Source organism: Oncorhynchus mykiss, chromosome 2 (genome assembly GCF_013265735.2).
Source record: "Oncorhynchus mykiss isolate Arlee chromosome 2, USDA_OmykA_1.1, whole genome shotgun sequence".
NCBI classification, from domain to species: Eukaryota; Metazoa; Chordata; class Actinopteri; order Salmoniformes; family Salmonidae; genus Oncorhynchus; species Oncorhynchus mykiss.
In genome coordinates, this window is record NC_048566.1 from 89,529,513 (window position 1) to 89,555,426 (window position 25,914).

Sequence of the window (25,914 nt, forward strand, 5' to 3'; positions counted from 1 at the left end):
AAAAAAATTGATTCTGAATCAGAGGAACAAAAAAAAAACCAAGGCATTTTGTAAAAATTGAATCTTTTGTGCAAGAAGTCATTAACAGGGTAGATGGAAGAAAATATTTTTTAATAAGTTTAACTAACTTTTAACTGGACAATTAACGTAAAATGAAGTCGCTTTTGACCATAGCATGGGTTGGTCACTTCCATAGCAATATTTTGAATTATAGTCACCAAAAATGACTTCTTTAACTGCCAATCGTATCCCCTTATTGTTGATTTTTTAATCCAAAATATTTAAGTCATTAATTTGTAAACTTGGAAAAGAGGGAACAACTGTATAATATAACAACGTGTTCTTAATAAGTCCAAGTAAAGGAAGTGAAATTGATTTGAAAACCTTCATGTATTCTCTGAGTAATATTGACCTGAAATTTACCAATGAACTCATCAAATGGCAAAACTCCCCTGTGCTGTCTAACAAATCACATACACAAGTAATACCCTTGTCAAACCAAACGCCATTTAAAATGTATTCCCTCTATTAATTTAATAACTCTATTGTACCAAATCAATGTTTTGTGGGGGGAATCTTCAAAATCACATGCAGACCCTGGTTCGATTCCAGGCTGTATCACAACCGGCCGTGATTGGGAGTCCCATAGGCCCAGCATCATCCGGGTTATGGTTTGCCCGGGGTAGGCCGTCATTGTAAATAAGCATTTGTTCTTATCTGACTTGCCTAGTTAAATAAAGGTTAAATAAAAATAAAGATTTTAAATAAATACAACAAAATAGATCAGTTGGTGAGCACGTGCGAGGTACTGTTGAGCATAAATTGAAATCCTTTTCAAATAATTAACATTTTTATTTCACTGGACTGATGATACCTGCATCTGGTGCTTTCAAGACAACTGGAAACTCGGTGAATAAAATTGGTCAAATCATGGCGTGAGTGATCTTCAGGTCGTAGCTCGAGAAAGATGCCTGCGTTTCCGACTTGGAATTCCGAGTTTGGATGACCATTCAAACTGTTTCTTTCCAATCAGATCACATTTTTTTCCTGAGTTCTCAGTTGTCCTGAACGCACTGAACTCGGATAATTCCCGAGTTGTTTTGAATAAGGCATAGTGCCGCGTTCAAAATAACTGGGAATTCTGAATAATACGAGGTCCAATCATGATGTCAATGATCTTCAGGTCGAATGTCGGAGCTCTAGAAAGAGTCCAGAGTTGGAATTTCTAGTTGGATGACCGTTCAAATACATTTTTCACGTTTTTTTTTATCCAGAGTTCCCAGTTGTTTCGAATGGGGAATTAGTCTCAGCGGAGGGAGGGAGAGCGCAGCAGAGGATCCGCCTCTCACGGTCCCGACTCTCTCCTTCCTTTCCTCTGGTGAGACTGACCAGAGAGAGCGGACACTGTATTCCACCTGATGACGAAACTCCATATTACAAGAGAAAGTTAAATATTCCTCAATATTAAACAGACATGAGGGGCTGCTAATAATAATAATAAAAACACAGGGCTATTGATAAATGTGGCTACTCATTCATTGCAGCAGGAGTGGAAGGCAGAGTCGGTCTTTTAAGACAAATTAAATGGTTCAAAATGGGAAAACTTTGCCAACCCAGTGCACCAAAAGCACAACACTAATAATGCAGGCAAACTTAAATCTGTTTTTACCTCATTTCTACCAGCAAGTCACATCTGCAACCAGAGGAAAAAATAAATAAACTCTAGACCACCTTTACTCCACACAGACACCTACAAAGCTCTCCCTCCCTCCATTTGGAAAATCTGACCATAATTCTATCCTCCTGATTACTGCTTACAAGCCAAAACTAAAGCAGGAAGTACCAGTGACCTGCTCAATACTGAAGTGGTCAGATGACACGGAGGTGGTCGGATGACGCGGATGCTACGCTACAGGACTGTTTTGCTAACACAGACTGAAATATTTTCTGGGATTCATCCAATGGATTTGAGGAGTGTACCACCTCAGTCACCGGCTTCATCAATAAGTGCATCGATGACGTCGTCCCCACAGTGACTACATACATATCCCCACCAGAGGCCATTGATTACAGGGAACATCTGCACTGAGCTAAAGGCTAGAACTGATGCTTTCAAGATGCGGGACACTAATCCGGATGCTTATAAGAAACCCTGCTATGCCCTCAGACTAACCATCAAACAGGCAAAGCGTCAATACTGGACTAAGAATGAATCCTACTACACCAGCTCTGACGTTCGTCGGATGTGGCAGGGCTTGCAAACTAGTTAGGACTACAAAAGGGAAACCCACCTGCGAGCTGCCCAGTGACGCGAGACTCCCAGACAGGCTAAATGCCTTTTATGCTTGCTTCGAGGCAAGCAACACTGAAGCATGCATGCAGAGCACCAGCTGTTCCAGACGACTGTGTGATCACGTTCTCCTTTGCCGATGTAAGCAAGACCTTTAAACAGGTCAACATTCACAAGGCCGCGGGGACAGACGGATTACCAGGACATGTACTCAGAGCATGCGCGGACCAAGTGTCTTCACTGATATTTTCAACTTCTCCCTGACCGAGTCTGTAATGTTTCAAGCAGATCACCATAGTCCCTGTGCCCAAGAAAGTGAAGGTAACCTGCATAAATTATTACCAACCCGTAGCACTCACGTCGGTAGCCATGAAGTGCTTTGAAAGGCTAATATCAACACCATCATCCCGTAAACCCTAGACCCAGTCCAATTTGCATACCGCCCCAACAGATTCACAGATGTCGCAATCTTAATCACACTCCACACTGCCCTTTCCCACCTGGACTAAAGGAACACCTATGTGAGTATTCTCTTCATTGACTACAGCTCAGCATTCAACACCATAGTGCCCACAAAGCTCATCATTAAGCTAAGGACACTGTGACTAAACTTCCTGACTAAATTTCACTGGATCCTGGACTTCCTGACGGGCCGCACCCAGGTGGTAAGTGTAGGCAACAACACATTTGCTACGCTTATCCTCAACACGGGGTCCCCCTTCAGGGGTGCGTGCTTAGTCCCCTCCCGTACTCCCTGTTTACCCATGACTGCGTGGCCAAGCACAACTCCAACACCATGAGGCGGCACATTTGGCCTAGCGTCATCCTGGTTAGGAGAGGGTTTGCCTGGCTGGGATTGCCTAATCCCATCACGCTCTAGCGACTCCTTGTGGCAGGCCAGACACCTGCGAGCTGACAATGGTCACCCGCTGGACTGTGTTTCCTTCAATACATTGGTGCGGCTGGCTTCTGAGTTAAGCCAGCAGTGTGTCAAGAAGCAGTGTGGCTTGGCAGGGTCGTGATTCGGAGGATGCATGGCTCTCGACCTTCGCCTCTCGAGTCCGTAGGGGAGTTGGAGCGATGGGACAAGACTGTAACTACCAATTGGATATCACGAAATTGGGGAGGAAAAAGGGGTAAAAGTACAAACATTTAAATTTAATAAAAGCTTTGACGACACAACAGTGGTAGGCCTGATCACCGACAATTATGAGACAGCCTATAGGGAGGTCGTCAGAGACCTGGCAGTGTGGTGCCAGGACAACAACCTCTCCCTCAACGTTATTACTTATTAAATCTGTCATGGAAATAAATGCATTTCCTGTTACCAAGTCATTTACCTTTTCTATGCCTTTAGTTTTCCATGTGGACCACTTTATCAGTGGATTCTGAAAAGCTATCCAAGGATTGTTCCATAGGGCCGTGTTTTTTAGGGAGTGATATTAGTTATTGTAGAATACTTTCATTTTCTTCCATGTTGTTATAGTGTTCTTAACTATGAAGTTGTTAATGTTCTTAGCTTTATCCTTTGAAGATAGACACAAACAGATTCTGGGGATGAGCATGTGCATCTTCAAGGTGTACCCATTGTTCCTCTTTAGTGCATTTAACTATACAGTATGTCGCAAGTAAAAGCCTTGGGTAGCAAGTTGATACAATTACATGTCTGGAAGGTTAAAACCACCCTCAGATTTAGGAAGATGTAAAACTTTACTTTTTATTCTATGAATTTTAATTGCCCATATAAAGTCTGTTATAACTGAGCATACTTCGCTGGGGTAAAAGGTATTCACATTGGGAGCCATACTATTCTGAAGAGGTTTATTCCACCTGTAAGATTTATGAGAAGATTGTTCCATTTAATTAGACCTGCTTTCATATTGTTCAGAACTTGAATAAAATGATCTTTATATATTTGTTGTCACTTAAGAATCCTTCGTATTTAATATATTTTGTGCCACTTAAAAAGAATAACTCACAATCTACAGCAATCCTTTTATGTTTCTTATTTCCATTATTTTTTCACATTCATTTTATATCCTGATATTTTAAAGTAGTCTGAAAATATTTTTAGCAAAGGAGGCATTTTAAAATTAGTCAGATATATCAAGAGATCATCTGCAAATAAGTTTAGTTTATATTCATATTTTCTCATACCTCTTACATTTGGGTCTTGGAGATTCAATTGCCAGTGAAAACAGGAGTGGGGAGAGGGGAAATCCCTGTCTTGTGCCCCTTTCAAAGCAATTTCCTCAGAAAATGTATTATTTGTGTAAATATTTGCTTTAGGACATTAATATAATATCTGTATTAAATGTATTATTTCAGCTGGAAAGTTGAAAGATTTGAAAAAAAGTTGAATACAATTCTATGGGAAAGCCATCCATTTCTGGTGCTTTTCTCTGTGCAAATATTTTTAACACTGTAATATTTATTTTTGGGTGATCTCTGTTTTTAGTTATTATTTTTTGCTTCAGGGTTGTTGACTCTAAGAAGGCAATAGGATCCGTCCAACTGTTGTTTAATTTTGATTTATATACATTTTTATAGAAGCTTTGATTATTTTTATTAAGCGCATTGTTTCTAATTTCCACATTTTTGTATCTTTATCTTTTAAAATTATAACTGGTATAATGTGTTTTCATTTTATGAGAGCTGCAAGATACAGCTGGAAGGATCTGTGGGCCATGGAAGCGAGGCGGTTGAGCTTTTCCATCAGAGCAACATATGACGTCCTTCCAACTCCAGTTAATTTTCACCAATGGTATGGTGAAGATCCGGACTGTGCCCTCTGTTCAATGCCAGCCAACCTCAGGCACATTCTCACAGGGTGTAAAACAAGCCTCACCCAAGGACGCTACACTTGGTGTCACAACCAAGTCCTTAAAAACCTTGTGTCCGCCCTGGAGGACAAGTGAGCTGCCACCAACTCCCTACCACCCCCAGCAGCATCACACCCCTTACGGACAAACTTTGTCCGGGAAGGGGCTAAACCACCGAAGAGCGGCTCGACACCACTGGAGCGAGACCAGCTGCGCTTGGCCCGCGACTGGAAAATGCTAGCTGACATTGGCCGGCAACTTGTGTTTCCTCCGGAGATCGCAACCACCACCTTAAGACCTGACATGGTGCTCTGGTCCCGTTCGCTCAAGGTCTTCATCATTGAGCTCACAGTACCCTGGGAGGACTCAGTAGATGAGGCTCATGAGCGAAAACATCTGCGCTATGCCGATCTAGCTGCCGAAGCACGGCATCGTGGCTGGAACACAGAAGTCCGACCAGTGGAGGTGGGCTGCAGAGGTTTTGTGGCAACATCTACAACCAGACTGCTTAGAGATCTTGGAATTAAGGGCCAGAGCCAGCGTTCGGCAATCAAAGCTGTATCGGAGGCGGCAGAAGGCAGCAGTCAGTGGCTCTGGATGAAGAGGAAAGACCCCAGCTGGGCCCCGAAGTGAGAGGGCCAGGAGGTATGCGGTCAACAATGCTTGACTCAGGGAGGAGGACGCCCCTGCCATGCATAGTCCCATGGGATGTTGGCTATCAACAACAAGGCAACTCCTATGACTAATTGGGAATGGGACGCAAGCGTAGGATTGATCACCCTGTCGCTGGCCGCCTTTGGGAAGGGTGTATAGTGTGAAAGGCCGAAACACCCTAGGAACCAAAAGGTACACTACTGACGATGCGCTCCCCAAATTTCACCAGGCTTACTGTTCATTAACTCTTGGAAGTGCTTGCACAAAGGATAGTAACATCTCATCCTGTGTTCTTGGAATCTGAATACATGACCAAAACTATGTGGACCCCTGCTCATCAAACATCTCATTCCAAAATCATGGTCATTAATATGAAGTTGGCCCCCCATTTGCTGCTACAGTATTTACCTGGTATATTTGCCATTAAGTAGTATGCTTTGAGTTTAACATGGATCTCTTCAAAAGTAAAATATTGTATTCCTGCTTAAGTTCAGAAACCTATTTATCTTTACCTTTAAATGGGCTTTTTCTAAAACAGTGAATTATTTATTTTATTCTAATTTCCAAATCAGATTGAATTTTTGCCGAGTATGAGATTATCATCCCTCTAATGTACACCTTAACGGTATCCCAAATTATATCAGGAGTCAGCTTTTCTCTGTCCTCTATGTCTCCATTCGTAATGGTAAAGGTTTACATTTTTTCATTTACATACACTTTTAATAAAATACATACTGTGTTTCTTTAAATATAGCCTACACACAATAGGTTTCAACACACCAGTATTTGAGTAAATGTTGTGTAAAAAAATACGTCAAATTATATTTAAAAAATGTTTTAATGTGATTGCAACGCTGTGGAATACAGTTTTACTGCAATAGAGTGCAAAAATAAGTGCTATTCCCAAAGTTTAGCATGCCTTTCCAGGATGAGTCTTATTAAAAAAAAAATACAAAAAACTGTGATCATGCTGCAAGGAGAACGGTAATAAGAGTACGACAATATGAGTCATTATACCCATTAAACCTAGCGGTCAAACAAGGAAATGGTTCCAATTGTTTTTCCCACCATAACTTTTTCCCCATAGGGGATTTTAGGAAGACTTAAAATAAGGGCTGTGTTTCGTGTAGACTTACCCTGGCGTGACATTTTGATAACCATGTAAATCTCTCTCAGACAAGGTGACTTTTATTCAAATACAACCCTTATTTGAAGTGTTTCGAAAATTCACAATGGGAAAAATTAATGGTGGAAAAATAAGGAGCTATTTCCCTGTTTGACTGCTAGGTTTTATGGATATTATGGACAAATCCACTGTGGGGATCTATAGCCAGCGATGTGATAGCCTACATCTCCAAGTATGGGTAGCTGCAGCCCAATATGGCGACCAGAATATGGGCGAGTGTGCGTATAGAAAGCAAATCAACTAATCGGGCAGATTTGTTGCAACTATAAACCGTTTTGCATGGCTGGTTGGGCAGCACTACAAGTCGATAGGCCCCCAGTGCTCTGGTGTTGTGCCTGCGGACTTGAAGTGCTTCCTACTGGGTAGCACGGTCATGTTGCCAGTGGTAGCTACGTGGTCATTTTTTCCCCCTCTCACATGATTTTATTTTAAGTAGAATAGCAGGCTACACAATAAACAACTAATAACCATCTGGATATCACCTTGATACATACAGTCTACTACTCAATGGTGAGGGCATGGACAGCAACGACAGTGCCTTTCGCTCCTGCTAGACAAGCACTACTATCCGTCAACGCGTGGGCAGTAGTTACCCAACCAATATCAGGGTGACCATCACAGTAAACACAACGCATGAAGCAAAAAAAACATCATCAATAATTTAAAATTAAAATAAACAATCGTTTTAAGACTGAAAATGTACATTTTTTTGCGTAAAAGTAATAGTGAAATACGACTCATACATTATTTGGTGTAAAAATAGAAGTCCAAACTCTCGGGGTATGGTAGCTCAATGTATGGTAGTTGCACTTTAAGAAATGGACGACTGAGCAGTATTTTTCCCCCCCAATCAAAACCCACTAATCCAAGATAGCGTACAGCCTGCCGTTTCCAATGAGAGCAAATTAATCAGTGGGCAGAACTAGCAAGGTGGGCAGAGCCAAGCACGAGCTAGCGAGATCCTGTTGGCGCGTTCTAACAGTATTTGCATATTTACATTAGGGAACGCCTAGTCTAGGAAGCGCGTGTGCGCAATATCTTAATTCTTCATTGAACTCATTCTAAACGACAGTTTTTGGGAAACTATGTTAAAGATTGCAAAACTACAAACAGAACTGTATTGAGATCAAATGTTTTGTCAATGAGAAAATGAGCCGAATGTCGGCCAAAATCCATTTCACCCCAATGCCGGCGACTGGGCTTCCTCATCACCATATTTGATAGTGAGTGGAAACGCCAACCGGATGCTTCACATTTATACATCTGGTAAAATCTGGCTAATTGTTCTGTTGTCTAACCAAAAGCAGAGCGCTATCGACACACCCACTACTTTCCTTTCGACACCCACTTGCCCATACACAAGTCTCCATATCTGGATGCAACGGAGGGGAGAACGGCTCATAATGGCCGGAACGATTATGGAACGACATCAAATACCTAGAAACCATGTGTTTGAATGCAATTCCACTTCAGTTATTACCACATGCCGTTCTCCCCAATTAAGGTGCCACCAAGCACATGTGGATGCAGCTACCCGGTTTGAAGGAACTCATATCGGCAATCGCATTGAACAAGCTTGTCATGTTAGCTTATTGGCATGCCACGGTGACCAAGACTACATATTTCTCCCTTGCCCATCAAAATATTTTATTTTACAAGTTTTATCTAGCGCCATGTTGCGTTTGTTACAAGCTAGCAAACATAAGCTGGGAAGTGCTCATCAGGACAACTGACTGAACCGAATCCACGCTTGAGACTCTCAGGGGCGCGATAAACGTCATCAACGGCACTCCAATTGTGTGCAGTAGTAGGAAATCGTTAGATAACTCCAATGCACCAATGGCAGACCCATGCATTGTCACTCTACTATAAAACACCCAACCAGTCCCCTCCCACCACCACCCTCTCCAATGAAAACCCCATGGGGTCGTATGGTTTACACTCGCTATCTAATTTGGCTTAGCTAGACATATCAAACATTGTCAGTTACAGCAGAGGGAGGGAAATAAAGAAAGGCACAGGTAACACATTGGTGGAATTGACCATTTCTATTTGAGGAAGCTGCGAAGGGGGAAAATGATTAAGACAAGCAATGGCATACTCAGCAGGTACTCACACTCAAACCATAAGGAGGAAAAATACAATGTAATGAACAACTTTTATTGTATGCTCTGAATAAAATAAAAAAAAACAGTCCACTGAGGCCCACAGGAGAGATCATCATGCTGGGTTTAGAGACAAAACACGTGGCTGTGACACCAGAGACTGTTAGGAAAAGTAACCCAAATAAACAATAACCTTTAAGTCTGTATATTAAAGATCTTGAAGTGCAAACAAACTACCCACAGCACAGACATTTCAGTAAGTTATTGTATCTTCGTTGCTTTGGGTCATGATTTTGCAGCTTCTGATGTGCAGGACCCTCATGCAGTGTTCTGTGCATTCGTTTTGTTACAACCCAACATGAAATGGAGACAAAGGACATTCCCCTGAACTAGGCACATGATCCTATAGGTGCATCTCAACTATTTCCTTGATTCCTTATGTCCTCCCCGTCTTCACAAAGCATATTGAAGCATAGGATCGTCTCCCAAAGTGTTTTGAGAAAGATGCAAGGAAAGAGAAATCAAGGCAATACAGTTGAGATTCATCCTATCCCACCAGCCATTCTACATTACCACCCTACGTCCTAGACAAGACGCCTCTAAGACACTTGTGAGAATTTGAGCATCCCCCATCCAATTTAACATGTTATTGACTTTTCTGCATGCGTCAATAAGGTGCCAAATTAGTTTTTTGGACAGAGTATCTGAACAAATTACAACAGGTGACATGCATGAGTAACATTGCCAAAATAATAGGAAGAGAAAAGACCATTCTATGCTGGACTTAAAACACAACCTAACTAAATTAGACGAGGGTCGTACGTAGATGTTTGGTACTTTTTAAATTACCTGAAGCTTTCAAAAGTTAAATGGGGACAGAAGCAAAAACACTTTCCACTACAGTGCCTCAATGCCAGGGAATAACTATCCTTCAATGGAAATTATCAAGACGTTCAAATATTGCAATGTTGACATTTACATACTTCTGAATAAATCTAGTACATTTTCAAATGAAGGAGTGCCTAGTTCACCAAATAGCACTGTGCAGTTACCATGGTAACATTATTGTAAGTGTCCCCAATAGCACCCTATTCCCTATAAAGTGCACTACTTTTGACCAGAGCCAAGTAGTTCACTATATAGGGACTAGGGTGACACATACATATTGTCATCCAGTTAGCAGAACTGGAATACATCCTCAGTATACACAAATTAACAAAAAGACAACTGTTTATAAAATGACTTCAATAGTAAAAGTGCAACTGTGTGTACCTTTCTAATACTCAGTCAAAGTTCATTACTTCCCATTAACCAACCTTTACCCAACTTGTGCCCCATCATTCAAATCCTCCAAAAATAGCTTCAATGTTGCTATGTAACTAATGCCTATTTCGCTAAAACCAAATGGCTATGCACCTTGTTCTAATAGTCTACGTACTCAACTCAGTAATTCTTCTGCCCTTGTGTAGCTGCAGCAGGCTATCAACCACCATGCAGTGCGATGACAGAGTTAGTGGCATCGAATCAAGAGCTTAGTCAGAACATGGTTTCTCTGTCAGACATCTCAAGTACTAAGCAATGTTGGTGGGTGAAATTATTTCTGCCATTCCTGTTTGAAAGAAATGGGGAATTCAGGATGAGGTTTTAACCAATTCAGAAGCAACTGCCTGGCAAAAAAAGAGGTAAAAGTGAATAATCAACATTTGGGAAGTTCCATAGAAAGGTTACAAACAAAAATGTAACCAATGATAAACTGGGCCATTTGTCAGGAAGAAGCATACTTAGATGGCCTGCTTTAGCTAGCTCTTGTAGATGACACTAGAAAAAGAACTGTAGCAAACAGCAGCATTATACAACTCTAGTCACACAATACCAGGAGCCCTTGAGTACAGGGCAATATACAGAACATTTTAAAATAAAGAAAATTAGTTCTGACTTATGCGCCATTACTGACCTATCCTTCCCTACTCCTAGTTACGCATCCAGAGTTAAACTATATCACAAAACCAGAAGAATAAAGCTAAGTGTTAACATCTAGCACCATCTCTATCCTCCATACACTACAGTGTAGAATGAGAGTAACAGACAATACAGATGATTCCTTCTTGGTTTAAACCAGCATTAACAGAAGACTGATAAAGCCCTAATAAAAACATCTAAAGTAAGAGCTGGAAGTAAATGAAAAACAGAATATTGACAAAAAGTTGAGAATATTTAGCAAAAAACCACAAGCTCTGCCATTTAGAGAAGTGGGATAAATAGATGCCTAGTGTACTAGGTATGGTATGTGTAGTATACACGGAAGTAACTGACGGACCCCACTGACTATTTTTCCGCTGAAGTTATAACAGGATATATCCAAACAAATAAACCTCTGTCAGTGCTCCTCAGTTGGAAGGCTCATGTATACAGCCTTCTACACTTAACAGAATATGATCAAATACAAGTTTAGGAGAAAAAAGGAAAAAAAATCTAATTGCAAAAAAAAAATATAAAAAAAATACTGATATCCCTCTGAAATAAGATACTTATACACAATTAAGCCACCTGGAAATAGTTTTGAAGAGATCATGACATTTGTGTTTGACATATTGCATCATTTCCATTGTTAAAAGATATGGAAAATAAGTTGCATTCAAGCAGTCTAACCCAGTGCTGGTGACAAATATACAGCTAGAACATCTTCATTCCTTTAGTCAAAAGTAGCAACCTAAACTATTTTTAAACATGAGGTGTTGCAACTCTGTTGATCCGTCCTCCAGTTGTTTTACGCGGCCACCTTGTTATCCTTCTGGAAGGCAAAAAATGTGACCCTTCATTTTGATGACTTCACTATTGTTAAAGTTATGTACAAGTGCTTAAAGGTAGTGATGAGGGAAAAACAAATCAAATAGTTACATGTCACAATATTATTTTTGGGCTAGTTGGCTGTACCTGCACCAAAACTCCAGTATTTTTCCTTCATAGCTTGTTCTCCATCTTTAAATAGGGAGCCAATTTGTTTTCAGCACTTTTATTTCCATGACTGATTAAAACTCATTCTCATGCGCTCTCTGCAGCAGACATATCGTGAGCAATATGTCTGAAACATCAAATCGCATTGAATTCACAGTATCAAATCGCAATACATATAAAATCTTGAGAATTGCAATACACATTGTATCGGCACCTAAGTATCATGACAATATCGTATCTTGAGATCCCTGGCAAATCCCAACCTTAATAGTTAAAACATATACATTACCCTGTACTCAAAGTTCTCTGAGAACTCCCGTCCTCCCTGGCTTGTTCTGTTGTATCCTCCCCTGTAGCCGTGGCCTCCTTGGGGGGGGCCGAAGGACCCTCTGCTGGCCGAGCGTCCCCTGCCCCCGCGGAAGCCTATGCCGCCCCGCCCACGGTAGCCCCCACGGCCCCGACCCCCACGCAGAGGGATGCCGAACGTCTCCGAGTTCATCCGCCTCTCCTCGGCCCAGGTCTGCCTTCTCTCCCTGCCAATGAGAAAATGTTAGATGCTCAGCTGTGGTTGGACGAGGATGATGACAGTTCCTTGCTGAATCCACAATGGACTTGTATAGTACATGGAGTATGTGTATCAACAACACCACATTGTATAGTATCAAAACATTAGCATGGTATAGAATGGATCTGAGAGAAGAAGACGACAAACCGTGGGAAACCAGAGCCTCCTCCAGATCTTTCTGCAGCTTTCCTGGAAAACAGAATAGAAGATGGTTATCCTCACATATTGGGCATGCCCAAGGGAAAAAAAAGATTATCTTGTACTTGATTAAGAACGAACAATACAAAGGGACAAAGAGGTAACTGCTATAAAAGCTTTGGGATGGATATGGGCAGCTGTAGCCTACCTGCTGTCATCACAGGAGATGTTGTCGAAGAAAGACTTTGACTTGTCATAGTATACGTTAGGTGTTAGGGCCTCTCCCCCTTCATCAGCGTTGCCCTCGCTGTTCAGGGTCTCCACCCCAGAATCGCCCTTATCCTCCCCGTTCACCGCTGCCTTCTCCGGCTTCTCATCTGTAGGATAACATTGAAGGTCAGACACTCATGAAAAATAAAGGAAGTTGCACACTATAATTTACTCTCAATAATATAAAGGGTAAATCACAAGTCAGACACCTTTCTTCAATATAGGCCATTACATTTTGGCAGGTGCACATCCACATAACTGGATACTATATTAAAATCAGTCTCTTTCACCAAGTGTTGGTGTTGAGTCACGTGACAGGGCCCCCCATTTTGTCGACTGTTCTCCGGTACCTTTCAGTTTGAGCTTGCTGTGGAACTCTCTGTCAATCTCCTCCTTGTTGAACTGGGCATTGGCACTCTCAAAGTCAAAGTCCTTCTCGAACTTCATTGGCCCGTCTCGGCGCACGTTGAAGTGGCCCCTGCCGCGGTGTCCGCCACCACGACCACGCCTCTGAGGTTGGGGGCAGCCAGCTGGGAAACAGAGACAGAAGAGACAAAATTAGCATATAAAACACGTAGACATCATCAAACAGTACAATAATACCACAAAATGAGTAGAATATTAATAATAAAAGTATGCAGACATTTCCACTGCATCCTAGGCTAGTTGATGAGAGCACAGGCAACTACCCCAGGTATAACCATATACACTCGAAAGAAAAGCACAAATGGCTTGCCTTCCATCAGACTTCAAAATATTATAACCCTGACAGATGTGACAAATTCCAGCAGCACATAACCATAAAGCGTGAACAGCGTTACCCATCAAAACACACTACAAAAAAACACAATTTGGAAAATAGAATTACTAGAACACAACTTCGACTAAACAGAGCAGCCATCTCATTACTTCTATTGACATGAAGAGCATGTCAATCTGTGCACAGCAATGCAGACAGTCGCAAGCAACGGACCATGTAATGTAACCAGCTATGTAACCTACTACAGCACACAGGATGTGTACATTGACATGGGCGCGACGGTTTGAGTAGAAGTAACTAGGGCATGCAGAGTCTGAATAGGCGTGGAGCTGAGCTCGGAGGACGGTTAGAGCAGAGGGGGTCAGTTAACCTGCTGGCCGTTGACTGGCATCCCTGCCTTCACCTGGCGCCTGCTGCTCAGACTCTGGTCTGGGTGCTTTCTGGCCCTCTGTGCCTGGAATGGTACGATCCTTCAGTTTAGAGAGCTCGGATAAACTTTAATAAAGAGATTTAGCCAAACACTATAGACTCCTACCTTAGAAAAAGGCACAATTGGTTCAAATGCAGAACCTCTGGAACAGAACTTTACAATCACGGGTCATTTTTGGTTTTTACAAATGCTAACTTAGGGGTTGCAGTCCCCAAAATATAAAACACACAGGTAAAGCGTCCGATAGGTCTCACCTGAGGCGCTAAAGATAGAGTGCATAAGCCCTGCAGTGGAAGCCCTATCTACAGCAGTGGTGTGGTGTTGATGAGAGATCGGTGCATTGCGGAGCGCAGGCCAGGCCTGGTTACTGCGGGCTCCACTGACAGTCTCACCGGTCCTCCTGGGTTCACCTCCGTCCTGGATATGGTGGTGGTGCTGCTGGGCCTTCTGGTGGACGGGGCCGGCAGCTGCAGCCGAGGGGGCCGTGCGGCCGGGAGCGGGACTCCTGCGGCCCAAGCCAGGGGCTGGGGGGCCCGATGGGGTGGCCTGGACAACCTGCTCTAGGGTGGGGCTCTTCCTCAGAGGGTCCAGAGAGGGGCTAGTGCGGACTGGTAGAAAAGAGGGGTTGGGGTTACACTGGGATACTCAACACTGCCGAGACAACAATTACTCAGCACTGGCCCGTCAAGAGTCAGATTTACACTACCTTTCAAAAGTTAAGGGTCACTTAGAAATATCCTGGTTTTTGAAGAGGCGACTCCGGGATGCTGGCCTTCTAGGAAGAGTTCCTCTGTCCAGTGTGTGTTCTTTTGCCCATCTTAATCTTTTATTGGCCAGTCTAAGATGTTGCTTTTTCTTTGCAACTCTGCCTAGAAGGCCAGCATTCCGGAGTCACCTCTTCACTGTTGACATTGAGACGGGTGTTTTGCAGGTACTATTTAATGAAGCGGTCAGTTGAGGACTTGTGGGGCATCAGTTTCTCAAATTAGACACTAATGTACTTGTCCTCTTGCTCAGTTGTGCACCGGGGCCTCCCACTCTTTCTATTCTGGTTAGAGCCAGTTTGCACTGTTCTGTGAAGGGAGTAGTACACAGCATTGTACGAGATCTTCAGTTTCTCTGCAATTTCTCACATGGAATAGCCTTCATTCTCAGAACAAGAATAGACTGACGAGTTTCAGAAGAAAGTTCTACGTTTCTGGCCATTTTGAGCTTGTAATCGAACCCACAAATGCTGATGCTCCAGATACTCAACTAGTCTAAAGAAGGCCAGTTTTATTGCTTCTTTAAATCAGCACCTCAGTTTTCAGCTGTGCTAACATAATTGCAAAAGCATTTTCTAATGATCAATTTGCCTTTTAAAATGCTAAACTTGGATTAGCTAACACATCGTGCCCTTAGAACACAGGAGTGATCGCTGCTGATAATGGCCTCTGCACGCCTATGTAGATATTCCATTAAAAATCAGCCGTTTCCAAGTGCATTTATTTCAAAAACAAGGACATTTGTAAGTAACACCAAAATCTTGAATGGTAGTGTAGTTGACAACAAACCTACATAATACAGTGTGTTGAAGACATACAGGTTACGTGTTGTGAAAAGCAGGATATGTTATTTGAGAAGACATTCTCGTACTGATCCACATTCTAGTTTTCCAAAGCAGTATAGGCTGACCTCATTGTGCTCTTCACAAGACTATACACAGGCCTAACATACATAAGTGCCACAGTGGTTTCCTTCTTTTACCTTTAGATACAAGGGTAGTAGTGGTACCCAGAGAGCGTGAATCAGTGGGGAGAGCAGCGCCAATAGCACTGCTCTGAGACTGGGGTGCAGCTGAGCTTGTGTCACTCCCAAAGGAAGGGACTGATCTTCCTGTATGGAGAGGAACAGCAGGTGTAGAGTATTTAGGGCAACGGCACAAGGTGGAGAGTCCTCTCTGGATAGTATACGTTCCAAATGGCCTCATTTCATGATTTGGCGAGTTCCTGACCCGTGATCCTGATTGATTAGCATCAGTGTAATAGAGCAGACATGGTGAGTGGTACTGTCTAATTGTGAAACGACATAGTGAGAGTCTATTTAGTGTGAGAGTCTATAAAGTGTGTACTATGTCCCTTTTTGAATGTCTAATAAGTGTAGTGGAGACAAGGAAAGTGACTGACAATAATGGAGCCTACAGTCCAACCTTCCTCTGCTCCTGTGGAATGCCCAACCTGATCCATGGACCACATGAAGACCCGCAACCCTTGGAAAGCATGCAGGACTATGTTCTTTCCTGACAGTTGGCTTAAAACGTAGACAATATCTACCAGCATTTCACAGGTAGTTGACTCAATGCATAGCATTAGCACACATTTGCCAAATGTGACTGAAACACTTAACAGGACTAATTTCAGCCTTAGAACACACTTGACATTAGTAAAGTACAACTGATAATAGACCTTGAACACATGTGACATTAACTTAGCTAGCGATCACTTCCTCACCATATCCAGGCCTCGTGCTGCTGTGGCTCTTACCGACACCAACGGCGCCAAACTGCGGGGACACCAAGGGGCTGGTGCTGAACTGGTTGTACGGGGGCACCGGGGCTCGGTTGAATAGGCCGTAGGAGCCCACCGACTGAAACGATGCTGATGCGGCAGCAGGAGCAGGCAGAGGGGCCGAGCCCATGGACGACTGGAGAGGAGAAAAAGGGTGATCAAGCCAAATATTAGTACACAGTGCAATGGAAAGACATTGCTTTTGTATAGTGGAATGGCAATGCAAATTGACTGATTCTTGACTTTTATTGAACGTGTCTTTGTTTCACATGGATGTACTTGGGATATTTAATTTCTTTGGGGTTGGGAGAAGCTGCTCCTACCTGGACGATGGCCGGGTCCTGAGGAAGAGAGCATGTTGGCTTGGGCGGCTCACATACAGTCAGGTCCTTAATGTCACTACCGCGAAAGATGATGTACTCAAAGATCTCATCTCGGGGCGGGATGGGCCTATCGGTGGGCCGATCCTCTGTGCCAAAAGAGCGAACTACGGAGGAAAGACAAAACATACAGTTAGCATAGGCAGTGGCATCAAATGTAAGTTTATTGGTCATGTACACAGATTGCAGGTGAAGGGAAATGCGTGTTTCTAGCACCAACAGTGCAGTAATACAACACTACACACAAATCCTCAAAATAAAAAAATGTATTAAGAAAAATCCGAACAACCAATGTCAGAGTCCGAAATATATACACTGTGTACACAAGAAGACCTTCATATTTTTGCTCTATCGACACACACACAGCAGCCAGAAAGTATTCAGACCCCTTGACATTTCCACAATTAGCTACGTTAAAGCCTTATTCTAAAATGTATTAAATTCAATTCACAAACACCACAGAGCCTACCAAAAACAGGTTTAGAAATTTTAGCAAATGTATATATAAAAAAATACAGTAACTGAAATATCACGTATTCAGACCAGTAATTTGTTGAAGCACCTTTGGCAGCGATTACAGCCTAGAGTCTTCTTGGGTATGACGCTACAAGCTGTTTCTCCCATTCTCCTCCACAGATCATCTCAAGCTTTGTCAGGTTGGATGGGATCGTCGCTGCACAGCCATTTCAGGTCTCTCCAGAGATATTCGATCGGGAACAAGTCCAGGCACATTCAAGGACATGTCCCGAAGCCACTCCTGCGTCGTCTTCGCTGTGTGCTTAGGGTGTCCTGTTGGAAGGTGAAACTTCAACCCAGTCTGAGGTGGTGAGCAGGTTTTCATCAAGGATCTCTGTACTTCACTCCACTCATCTTTCCCCTGATTTTGACCAGTCTCACAGTCCCTGCCGCTGAAAAACATCCCCACAGCAAGATGCTGCCACCACGCTTCACCGTAGGGATAGCGCCAGGTTTCCTCCAGACGTGACGCTTGGCATTTTTAGGTGTGATCCTGTCTCGGAGCCCCATGGACAATTCCTTCGACCTCATTGCTTGATTTTTGCTCTGACATGCACTGTCAACTTTGGGACCTTTACACAGATAGGTATGTACCTTTCCAAATCATGTCCAATCAATTGAATTTACCACAGGTGGACTCCAATCAAGTAGAAATATCTCAAGGATGATCAATGGAAACAGGATACACCGGAGCTCAATTGAGTCTCATAGCAATAGGTGTCCTCCTTTGCGAGGCATTGGAAAACCTCCCTGGTCTTTGTGGTTGAATCTGTTTGAAATTCACTGCTCGACTGAGAGACCTTACAAATAATTGTATGTGTGGGGTACAGAGATGAGTTAGACACTCAAAAATCATGTTAAACACTATTATTGCACAGAAGGAGTCCATGCAACTTGTGACTTGTTAAGAAAAGTTTTACTCCTGAACTTAAGGCTTGAATGCTTATTGACTCAAGACATGTCAGCATTACATTTTGTATTCATTTGTAAAAATGTCACCATAAAAATTATACTTTGACATTATGGGTTAGTGTGTAGGCCAGTAACAAAAACATTTAATCAATTTTAAATTCAGGCTTCAACACAACAAAGGCACTGTAAATAGGGCATCAGTCTAAGGTGCAGGGTAGAGTACAGGTTGGTGACAGTAACTAGTAACAGTGACTAAGGTTCATGGCAGGGTACTGGGCGGAGGCTGGTTAGTGGTGACTATTTAAGTTGATGCACCTGTACAGTCTCCACCTAGATGGTGGTGGGGTAAACAGGCCGTGGCTCGGGTGGCTGAGGTCCTTGATGATCTTCTTGGCCTTCCTGTGACACAGGGTGCTGTAGATGTCTTGGAGGGCAGGCAGTGTGCCCCCGTTGATGCGTTAGGCTGACCGCACCACCCTCTGGAGAGCCCGGCGATTGCAGATGGTGCAATTGATACAGCCCGACAGGATGCTCTCAATGGTGCATCTGTGAAAGGGAATGGAGGGCTTCGGGCCAAGCCGAAGCCCTCCATTCCCTGTAGTCCAAGATAGGCTGCTTGCCTTGGTAACGTTAAGGGAGAGGTTGTTGTCCTGGCACCACACTGTCAGGTCTCTGACCTCCTCCCTATAGGCTGTCTTATCATCATCATCAGTGATCAGGTTGTGTCGTCTGCAAACTTAATCATTGTGTTGGAGTCGTGCACGGCCACTCACTCAAGCGTGAACAGGGAGTACAGGAAAAGACTGCGCATGCACCCCTGAGGGGCCCCAGTGTTGAGGGTCAGCATGGCGTATGTGTTGTTGCCTACCCTCAACATCCTGGGGCGGCCCTTGAGGAAGTTCAGGATCCAGTTGCAGAGGGAGGTGTTTACTCCCAGGGTCCTTAGCTTAGTGATGAGCTTTGAGGGCACTATGGTGTTGAAGGCTGAGCTGTAGTCGATGAAAAGCATTCTTACTTTAGGTTTTCCTCTTGTTGAGGTGGGATAGGGCAATGTGTAGTATGACGGAGATTGCATCGTGTGTGAAGTATAGTCAGAATAGTAATAGAAAACGTGTGTACGCCTTCACCACACTGTCTGTGTGAATGGACCATTGCAGGTGATGTGCACGCCGAGGAACTTGAAACTTTTCACCCTCTCCACTGCGGCCCCTTAGACGTGGATGAGTGTGCTCGCTCTGCCGTCGCCTGAAGTACACAATCAGCTTTTTCGTTTTGTTGACGTTGAGGGAGAGGCTATTTTCCTGGCACCACTCCAGCAGGGCTCTCACCTACTCCCTGTAGGTTAACTCGTCGTTGTTGGTAATCAGGCCATGACGTTGAGTGTTCAGAAAACAGGGAGTACAGGAGGGGGTTGAGCACACACCCCTGTGGGGCCCTTGTTGAGGATCAGTGTGGGGGAGGGGTTGTTGCCTACCTTCACCACTTGGGGTCGGCCCATCAGGAAGTCCAGGACCCCGTTGCAGAGGGAGGGTTCTCAGCTTAGTGATGAGCTTGGATGGCAGTATGGTGTTGAACACTGAGCTCTAGTCGATGAACAACATTCTTACATAGGTATTTCTCTTGTCCAGGTGGGATAGGGCAATGTGCAGTGGCGATTGTGCCGTCCGAACTGTTGGGGCGGTTTGGGGCGGCCCTTAACTAGCCTCTCAACTTCATGATGACGGAACTGAGGGCTATGGGGCGATAATCATTTAGTTCAGTTACCTTCAAAAGTGCTTTTTGAATGAATGCTTACGAGCCTGCTGCTGCCTACCATCGCTGTCAGACTGCTCTATCAAATCAGACTTAATTATAACATAACACACAGAAATACAAGTCTTAGGTCATTAATATGGTCGAATCCGGAAACGATCATTTTGACAACAAAACGTTTATTATTTCAGTGAAATACGGAACAGTTCCGAAATTTATCTAACGGGTGGCATCCCTAAGTCTAAATATTGCAGTCACATTCATTGTACAACCTTCAATGTTATGTCATAATTACGTACAATTCTGGCAAATCAGTTCGCAACGAGTCAGACGGCCCAAACTGTTGCATATACCCTGACTCTACGTGCAATGAACGCAAGAGAAGTGACAATTTCACTTGGTTAATATTGCCTGCTAACCTGGATTTATTTTAGCTAAATATGCAGTTTTAAAAATATATACTTCTGTGTATTGATTTTAAGAAAGGCGTTGATGTTTATGGTTCGGTACATTCGTGCAACGGTTGTGCTTTATTCGCAACTGCGTTTTTGTTAAATCATCCCCCGTCATGCGAAGTTGGCTGTCTTTGTTCGGAAGAAATAGTCTTCACACAGTTCACAGGCGGCCCAAACTGCTGCATATACCCTGACTGTTGCAAGAGAAGTGACACAATTTACCTAGTTAAAAGAAATTCATGTTAGCAGGCAATATTAACTAAATATACAGGTTTAAAAATATATACATGTGTATTGATTTTAAGAAAGGCATTGATGTTTATGGTTAGGTACAGGTTGGAGCAACGACGGTCCTTTTTCGCGAATGCGCACCGCATCGATTACAAGCAGATAAACTAGAAATATCAACCATGTGTAGTTAACTAGTGATTATGATTGATTGATTTTTATAAGATAAGTTTAATGCTAGCTAGCAACTTACCTTGGCTTCTTACTGCATTCGCGGTACAGGTAGGCTTCTCGTGGAGTGCAATGAGAGGCAGGTGGTTAGAGCGTTGGACTAGTTAACTGTAAGGTTGCAAGATTGAATCCCGGAGCTGACAAGGTAAAAAATCTGTCCTTCAGCCCCTGAACAAGGCAGTTAACCCACCGTTCCTAGGCCGTCATTGAAAATAAGAATGTGTTAACTGACTTGCCTAGTTAAATAAAGGTGTAAAAAAAATAAAAATATAAATTGCTCAAAAAAATAAAGGGATCACTAAAATAACACATCCTAGATCTGAAAGAATGAAATATTCTTATTAAATACTTTTTTCTTAACATAGTTGAATGTGCTGGCAACAAAATCACACACAAATGATCAATGGAATCAAATGTATCAACCCATGGAGGTCTTGATTTGGAGTCAAAATTAAAGTGGAAAACCACACTACAGGCTGATCCAACTTTGATGTAATGTCCTTAAAACAAGTCAAAATTAGGCTCAGTAGTGTGTGTGGCCTCCCTGTGCCTGTATGACCTCCCTACAATGCCTGGGCATGCTCCTGATGAGGTGGCGGATGGTCTCCTGAGGGATCTCCTCCCAGACCTGGACTAAAGCATGGAGCGAGACATGATGTCCCAGATGTGCTCAATCGGATTCAAGTCTGGGGAATGGGCGGGCCAGTCCAAAGCATCAATGCCTTCCTCTTGCAGGAACTGCTGACACACTCCAGCCACATGAGGTCTAGCATTGTCTTGCATTAGGAGGTACCCAGCGGTCCTGCTGCTGGGTTGTTGCCCTCCTACGGCCTCCTCCACATCTCCTGATGTACTGGCCTGTCTCCTGGTAGCGCCTCCATGCTCTGGACACTACGATGACAGACACAGCAAACCTTCTTGCCACATCTCGCATTGATGTGCCATCCTGGATGAGCTGCACTACCTGAGCCACTTGTGTGGGTTGTAGACCCAGTCTCATGCTACCACTAGAGTGAAAGCACCGCCAGCATTCAAAAGTGACCAAAACATCAGCCAGGAAGCATAGGAACTGAGAAGTGGTCCCCACCTGCAGAACCACTCCTTTATTGGGGGTGTCTTGCTAAATGCCTATAATTTCCACCTGTTGTCTATTCCATTTGCACAACAGCATGTGAAATGTATTGTCAATCAGTGTTGCTTCCTAAGTGGACAGTTTGATTTCACAGAAGTGTAATTGACTTGGAGTTACATTGTGTTGTTTAAGTGTTCCCTTTATTTTTTGGAGCAGTGTATATAAAAAAAAAAAAATCTGCCAAATCGGTGTCCAAAAACACCAATTTTCGATTGTTATGAAAACTTGAAATCGGCTCTAATTAATAGGCCATTCCAATTAATCGGTCAACCTCTAGTTCACACCCTTTTAAGCATTAGCCCAACCCATTTCTTTAAGGGTTGATTCAAGTGTTCTGTCCTAACAGCAGCAGTCAAGCACCCAAGCTTACTGGCTAACGTTGGCTAGCTACTTCAAACACAAATGAGAGAAAAGCTCATGGACCATTTTACACACCCTATTGAAATGGATACTTGCATAGTGGAGTCTTGTTAAAACATGTAGCTAGCTAGCTAAACAATGAACCATAATCCCAACTCATGACGTTACTACCTTGCATGAAACTACAGGTAGCTAACCAATCAGGTTCAAATGTTAGCGGGCTAACATTAGGCTATAACTAGAAGGGCAAATGGCTCTGAGATACAAATAATATTACTACACAGATGATACAAAGTTAGCTAGCGAGACAGCTAACTTTAGCTAACTAGCAGTACACTAACTAGCAATGAAAACGACTGTCAAAATGAGAAATGTGTCAAATCTGAAAATGTAGCTAGCTGGACTATCATGGATGGATGCTTCTCCCGGTCACGGATGCTATGGTTGCCCTTAGTTTGAAGATGTAATCCGTAGACAGGTGTTTTCTCCATCTCCTTAGCTATCATACTCAAATTCCACTCGAGTTCCACTTATTTCAAAAGTCGGTCCTCCAGAATGTGGAGAGCAACACTTCTAGTTCTAAAGCCACGTCTGACAGGATTACCTACACATACTGACCAGCTCAAACAGACAGAAGTCTGCTACATAGCAGACCAATCCGAACTCATCTCTCAGCATGTCCAGCCCACTCATTATCTCAGCCAATCATGGCTAGCTGGAAAGTTGCTGTCTTTTTCTGTGGCTAAGCCAACTAGGCTAATAATTTAACAATTTTATTCATATTTACAGATGGCATACAAGTCTGTCATTAAGACACATGAAAGTTCATATTCCAGAAGACATTTCTGGCAAAACATAAAATAAAAAAGTTTAAGTTCAAATGGCTCTCCTGTGAAATGGTGACCTGTGACATATGCCTAGTTTCCTGAAACGAGTCACACTTGTCCGTAAACAAAGGTTGGACATCCTGTGTGTCACTTACATACAGTACACAGGTTTCTACTAGGATCAGGAAGATTGTTGAGTTACAGCCAGGTGAATGTTCAATGACATCAATCACTTTAACCCTCACAACCTGGAAAAACACAGACTGAAAAACATAGCTAGTCTGATTTTGATCTCAGCTTAGCTACTAACTTGCTGGCACCAGTTTTCCCAGTCACATTACTCAGAACTGCGCCACAAATTAGAGGCTAGCAAATAGAGGCTGGCAAAAAATTATCATTCATGTCTATCTGCGGACTGCAGTTACTACATGCCGCGCACACTACATACCTCGCCTACTATTGCATTGAGGAAGCTAGCGCCGTCTCTGGCCCACACTCCAGCAAAGCAGGTGGCAGTAATGCACCAATAATGTTGGATGCAAACCGGCAAAGAAAAACACCAAAGAAGAAGTAGGCTGCTAGCTTGCTAGGGACACCAGTAGTGTCCTTCATCCCCATCTGCTGAGCACTGCTTTCAAATAAAATGTTATTTGTCACATGCTTCATAGACAACAGGTCTAACAGTGAAATGGTTACTTGCGGGGCCATTTCCAACAACGCAGTTAAATATAAGCTTTATTTCTATAAAAAAATATAAATAGTGGAAGGAATAAATACAGTAAATAACAAATAAAATTAGTGGCTATATATAGGGAGTAGAAAATAACATGACTACATACAGAAAGTATCAGTACCGAGTCGATGTGCAGGGGTACGAGGTAATTGAGGAAGCCATAGGTAGGGTTAAAGTGACTAGACAACCGGATAGATAAGAAAGTAGCAGCAGCATATGTGCGAGTGTGAAAGTGTGTGTAAGGCGTCAGTATGCATGTTTGGGTGTGGGCGTATGTCGTGTGTGTTGGGGTGTCAATGCAAGTGTGTGGGTAGAGTCCAGTGTGTGCAAAGAGTCAGTGCAAGAGTCAGTGCAAAAAAGGGTCAATGCAAATAGCCCGGGTAGCCATTCGATTAGATTTTTAGCAGTCGGGGGGGGGGGGGGGGGGGGGGGGGGGGGGGCTTTTTAGGGTCCTGTTAGTAAACAATGAGGTGCAATGGGTTTGTACTCAAATGTTACATAAAGCTTACATCGTTATTCAATGTTTGTTGGTTCCAGACTTGGTGAATTGGTACCTCTTGCTGTGCAATTCTATAAACATTACAGTGAAGGAAGTTGCTAGCTAGCTTAATGTTTGTGGTAATGCGTAGTGGGTGCAGTCCACAGATAGACCACTCCTAAATTATACAAAAGCACTGGAGCATCCCTTTAAGCATTTACAAATTCTTAACATTTTGTAATTCCAATTTTGTAAGAATTGGAATTTGTTTAACTACTATGAAATGATATTAGGGGCTCCCAGAGTGGCGCAGCGGTCTAGGCACTGCATTTCAGTGATAAAGGAGTCACTACAGACCCTGGTTCGATTCCAGGTTGTACCACAACAGGCCTTGATTGGGAGTCCCATAGGGCGGCGCACAATTGGCCCAACCCGTCATTGTAAATACAATGCCTAGTTAAATAAAAGGTTCAATCAATTATTATTTTTTTTTTTTAAATGGATGACGTGGTGCACAATTTTCGGGGACCTGTTTTGGCTCGTGAGCGCTACATTCAAAGCTACTGCTGCCGGCAGAAATTATACAAATCCTTTAAAGCATCACTTTAGCTAGCTAACTAGCAGGATAGTCAATTAGCTAGCTAGCTTGTTAGCTAACTACACAACTTTTTCAGAACAGCAAGGAAACAATAACAATCCACAAGGTGTGAAGAAATTGCGTTTGTTTAGAGGCATCTCTGTATGTATTTAGTTGGTGCACAACAGTGCTGATACATTATTATTTGCACGAGTTATTTACCTTTTGCAAGTGCGACAGTCGAATTCTCAGTGTCAATAGTGTAGAGGATCCCTTCGTAACGAATTTCGGCCTTCGAGATTAGGCTGATTTTGCTCCCGATATAAGGGGTTCCTCCACTCATGGTGTCTTCCCGGTCTTAGATGGCTAAATTGCCAACGATCTCCCTCCCAACTGAACGTTTCTTTGAATAATTTAACTTTGGCTAGCTCTGTTTTGTGCTTCTCTGACTTGCTATATTTTTGGTCCTCCACTACAATATGGCTACCTCATTTTCCACCGTCTTTCTAAACACGGGGGCTAACGGGAAATCAAAATCTCGCGCTTTTTCACCAAAGTCTGGAACATGTCTGCTAAATATAAACAATAATTATAAAGCTTTAATTTGCAGAT

General features: G+C 43.0%; 1 protein-coding gene across 4 annotated transcripts; it reads right to left on the bottom strand.

Moving 5' to 3' along the window:
* Positions 1 to 8,985: 8,985 nt before the first annotated feature.
* Positions 8,986 to 25,843, bottom strand: lsm14aa (LSM14A mRNA processing body assembly factor a). Of its 4 annotated transcripts, none has more exons than XM_036958508.1 (11): positions 25,525 to 25,843; positions 17,045 to 17,208; positions 16,665 to 16,857; positions 15,922 to 16,050; positions 14,568 to 14,783; positions 14,116 to 14,199; positions 13,336 to 13,515; positions 12,924 to 13,092; positions 12,725 to 12,766; positions 12,302 to 12,545; positions 8,986 to 11,845 (listed from the first exon to the last, which is right to left on the bottom strand). In XM_036958508.1, exons 1-11 carry the CDS (start codon positions 25,643 to 25,645, stop codon positions 11,825 to 11,827), a joined length of 1,563 nt encoding a protein of 520 aa, XP_036814403.1. In that variant the 5' UTR covers positions 25,646 to 25,843; the 3' UTR covers positions 8,986 to 11,824. The 4 variants fall into 4 exon arrangements, with proteins under 4 accessions (XP_036814403.1, XP_036814411.1, XP_021432067.1 ...); XM_036958516.1 differs by having other exon boundaries at positions 8,986 to 11,848; positions 16,698 to 16,857; positions 25,525 to 25,841; XM_021576392.2 differs by having other exon boundaries at positions 8,986 to 11,848; positions 25,525 to 25,841.
* Between the last annotated feature and the right edge of the window lie 71 nt (positions 25,844 to 25,914).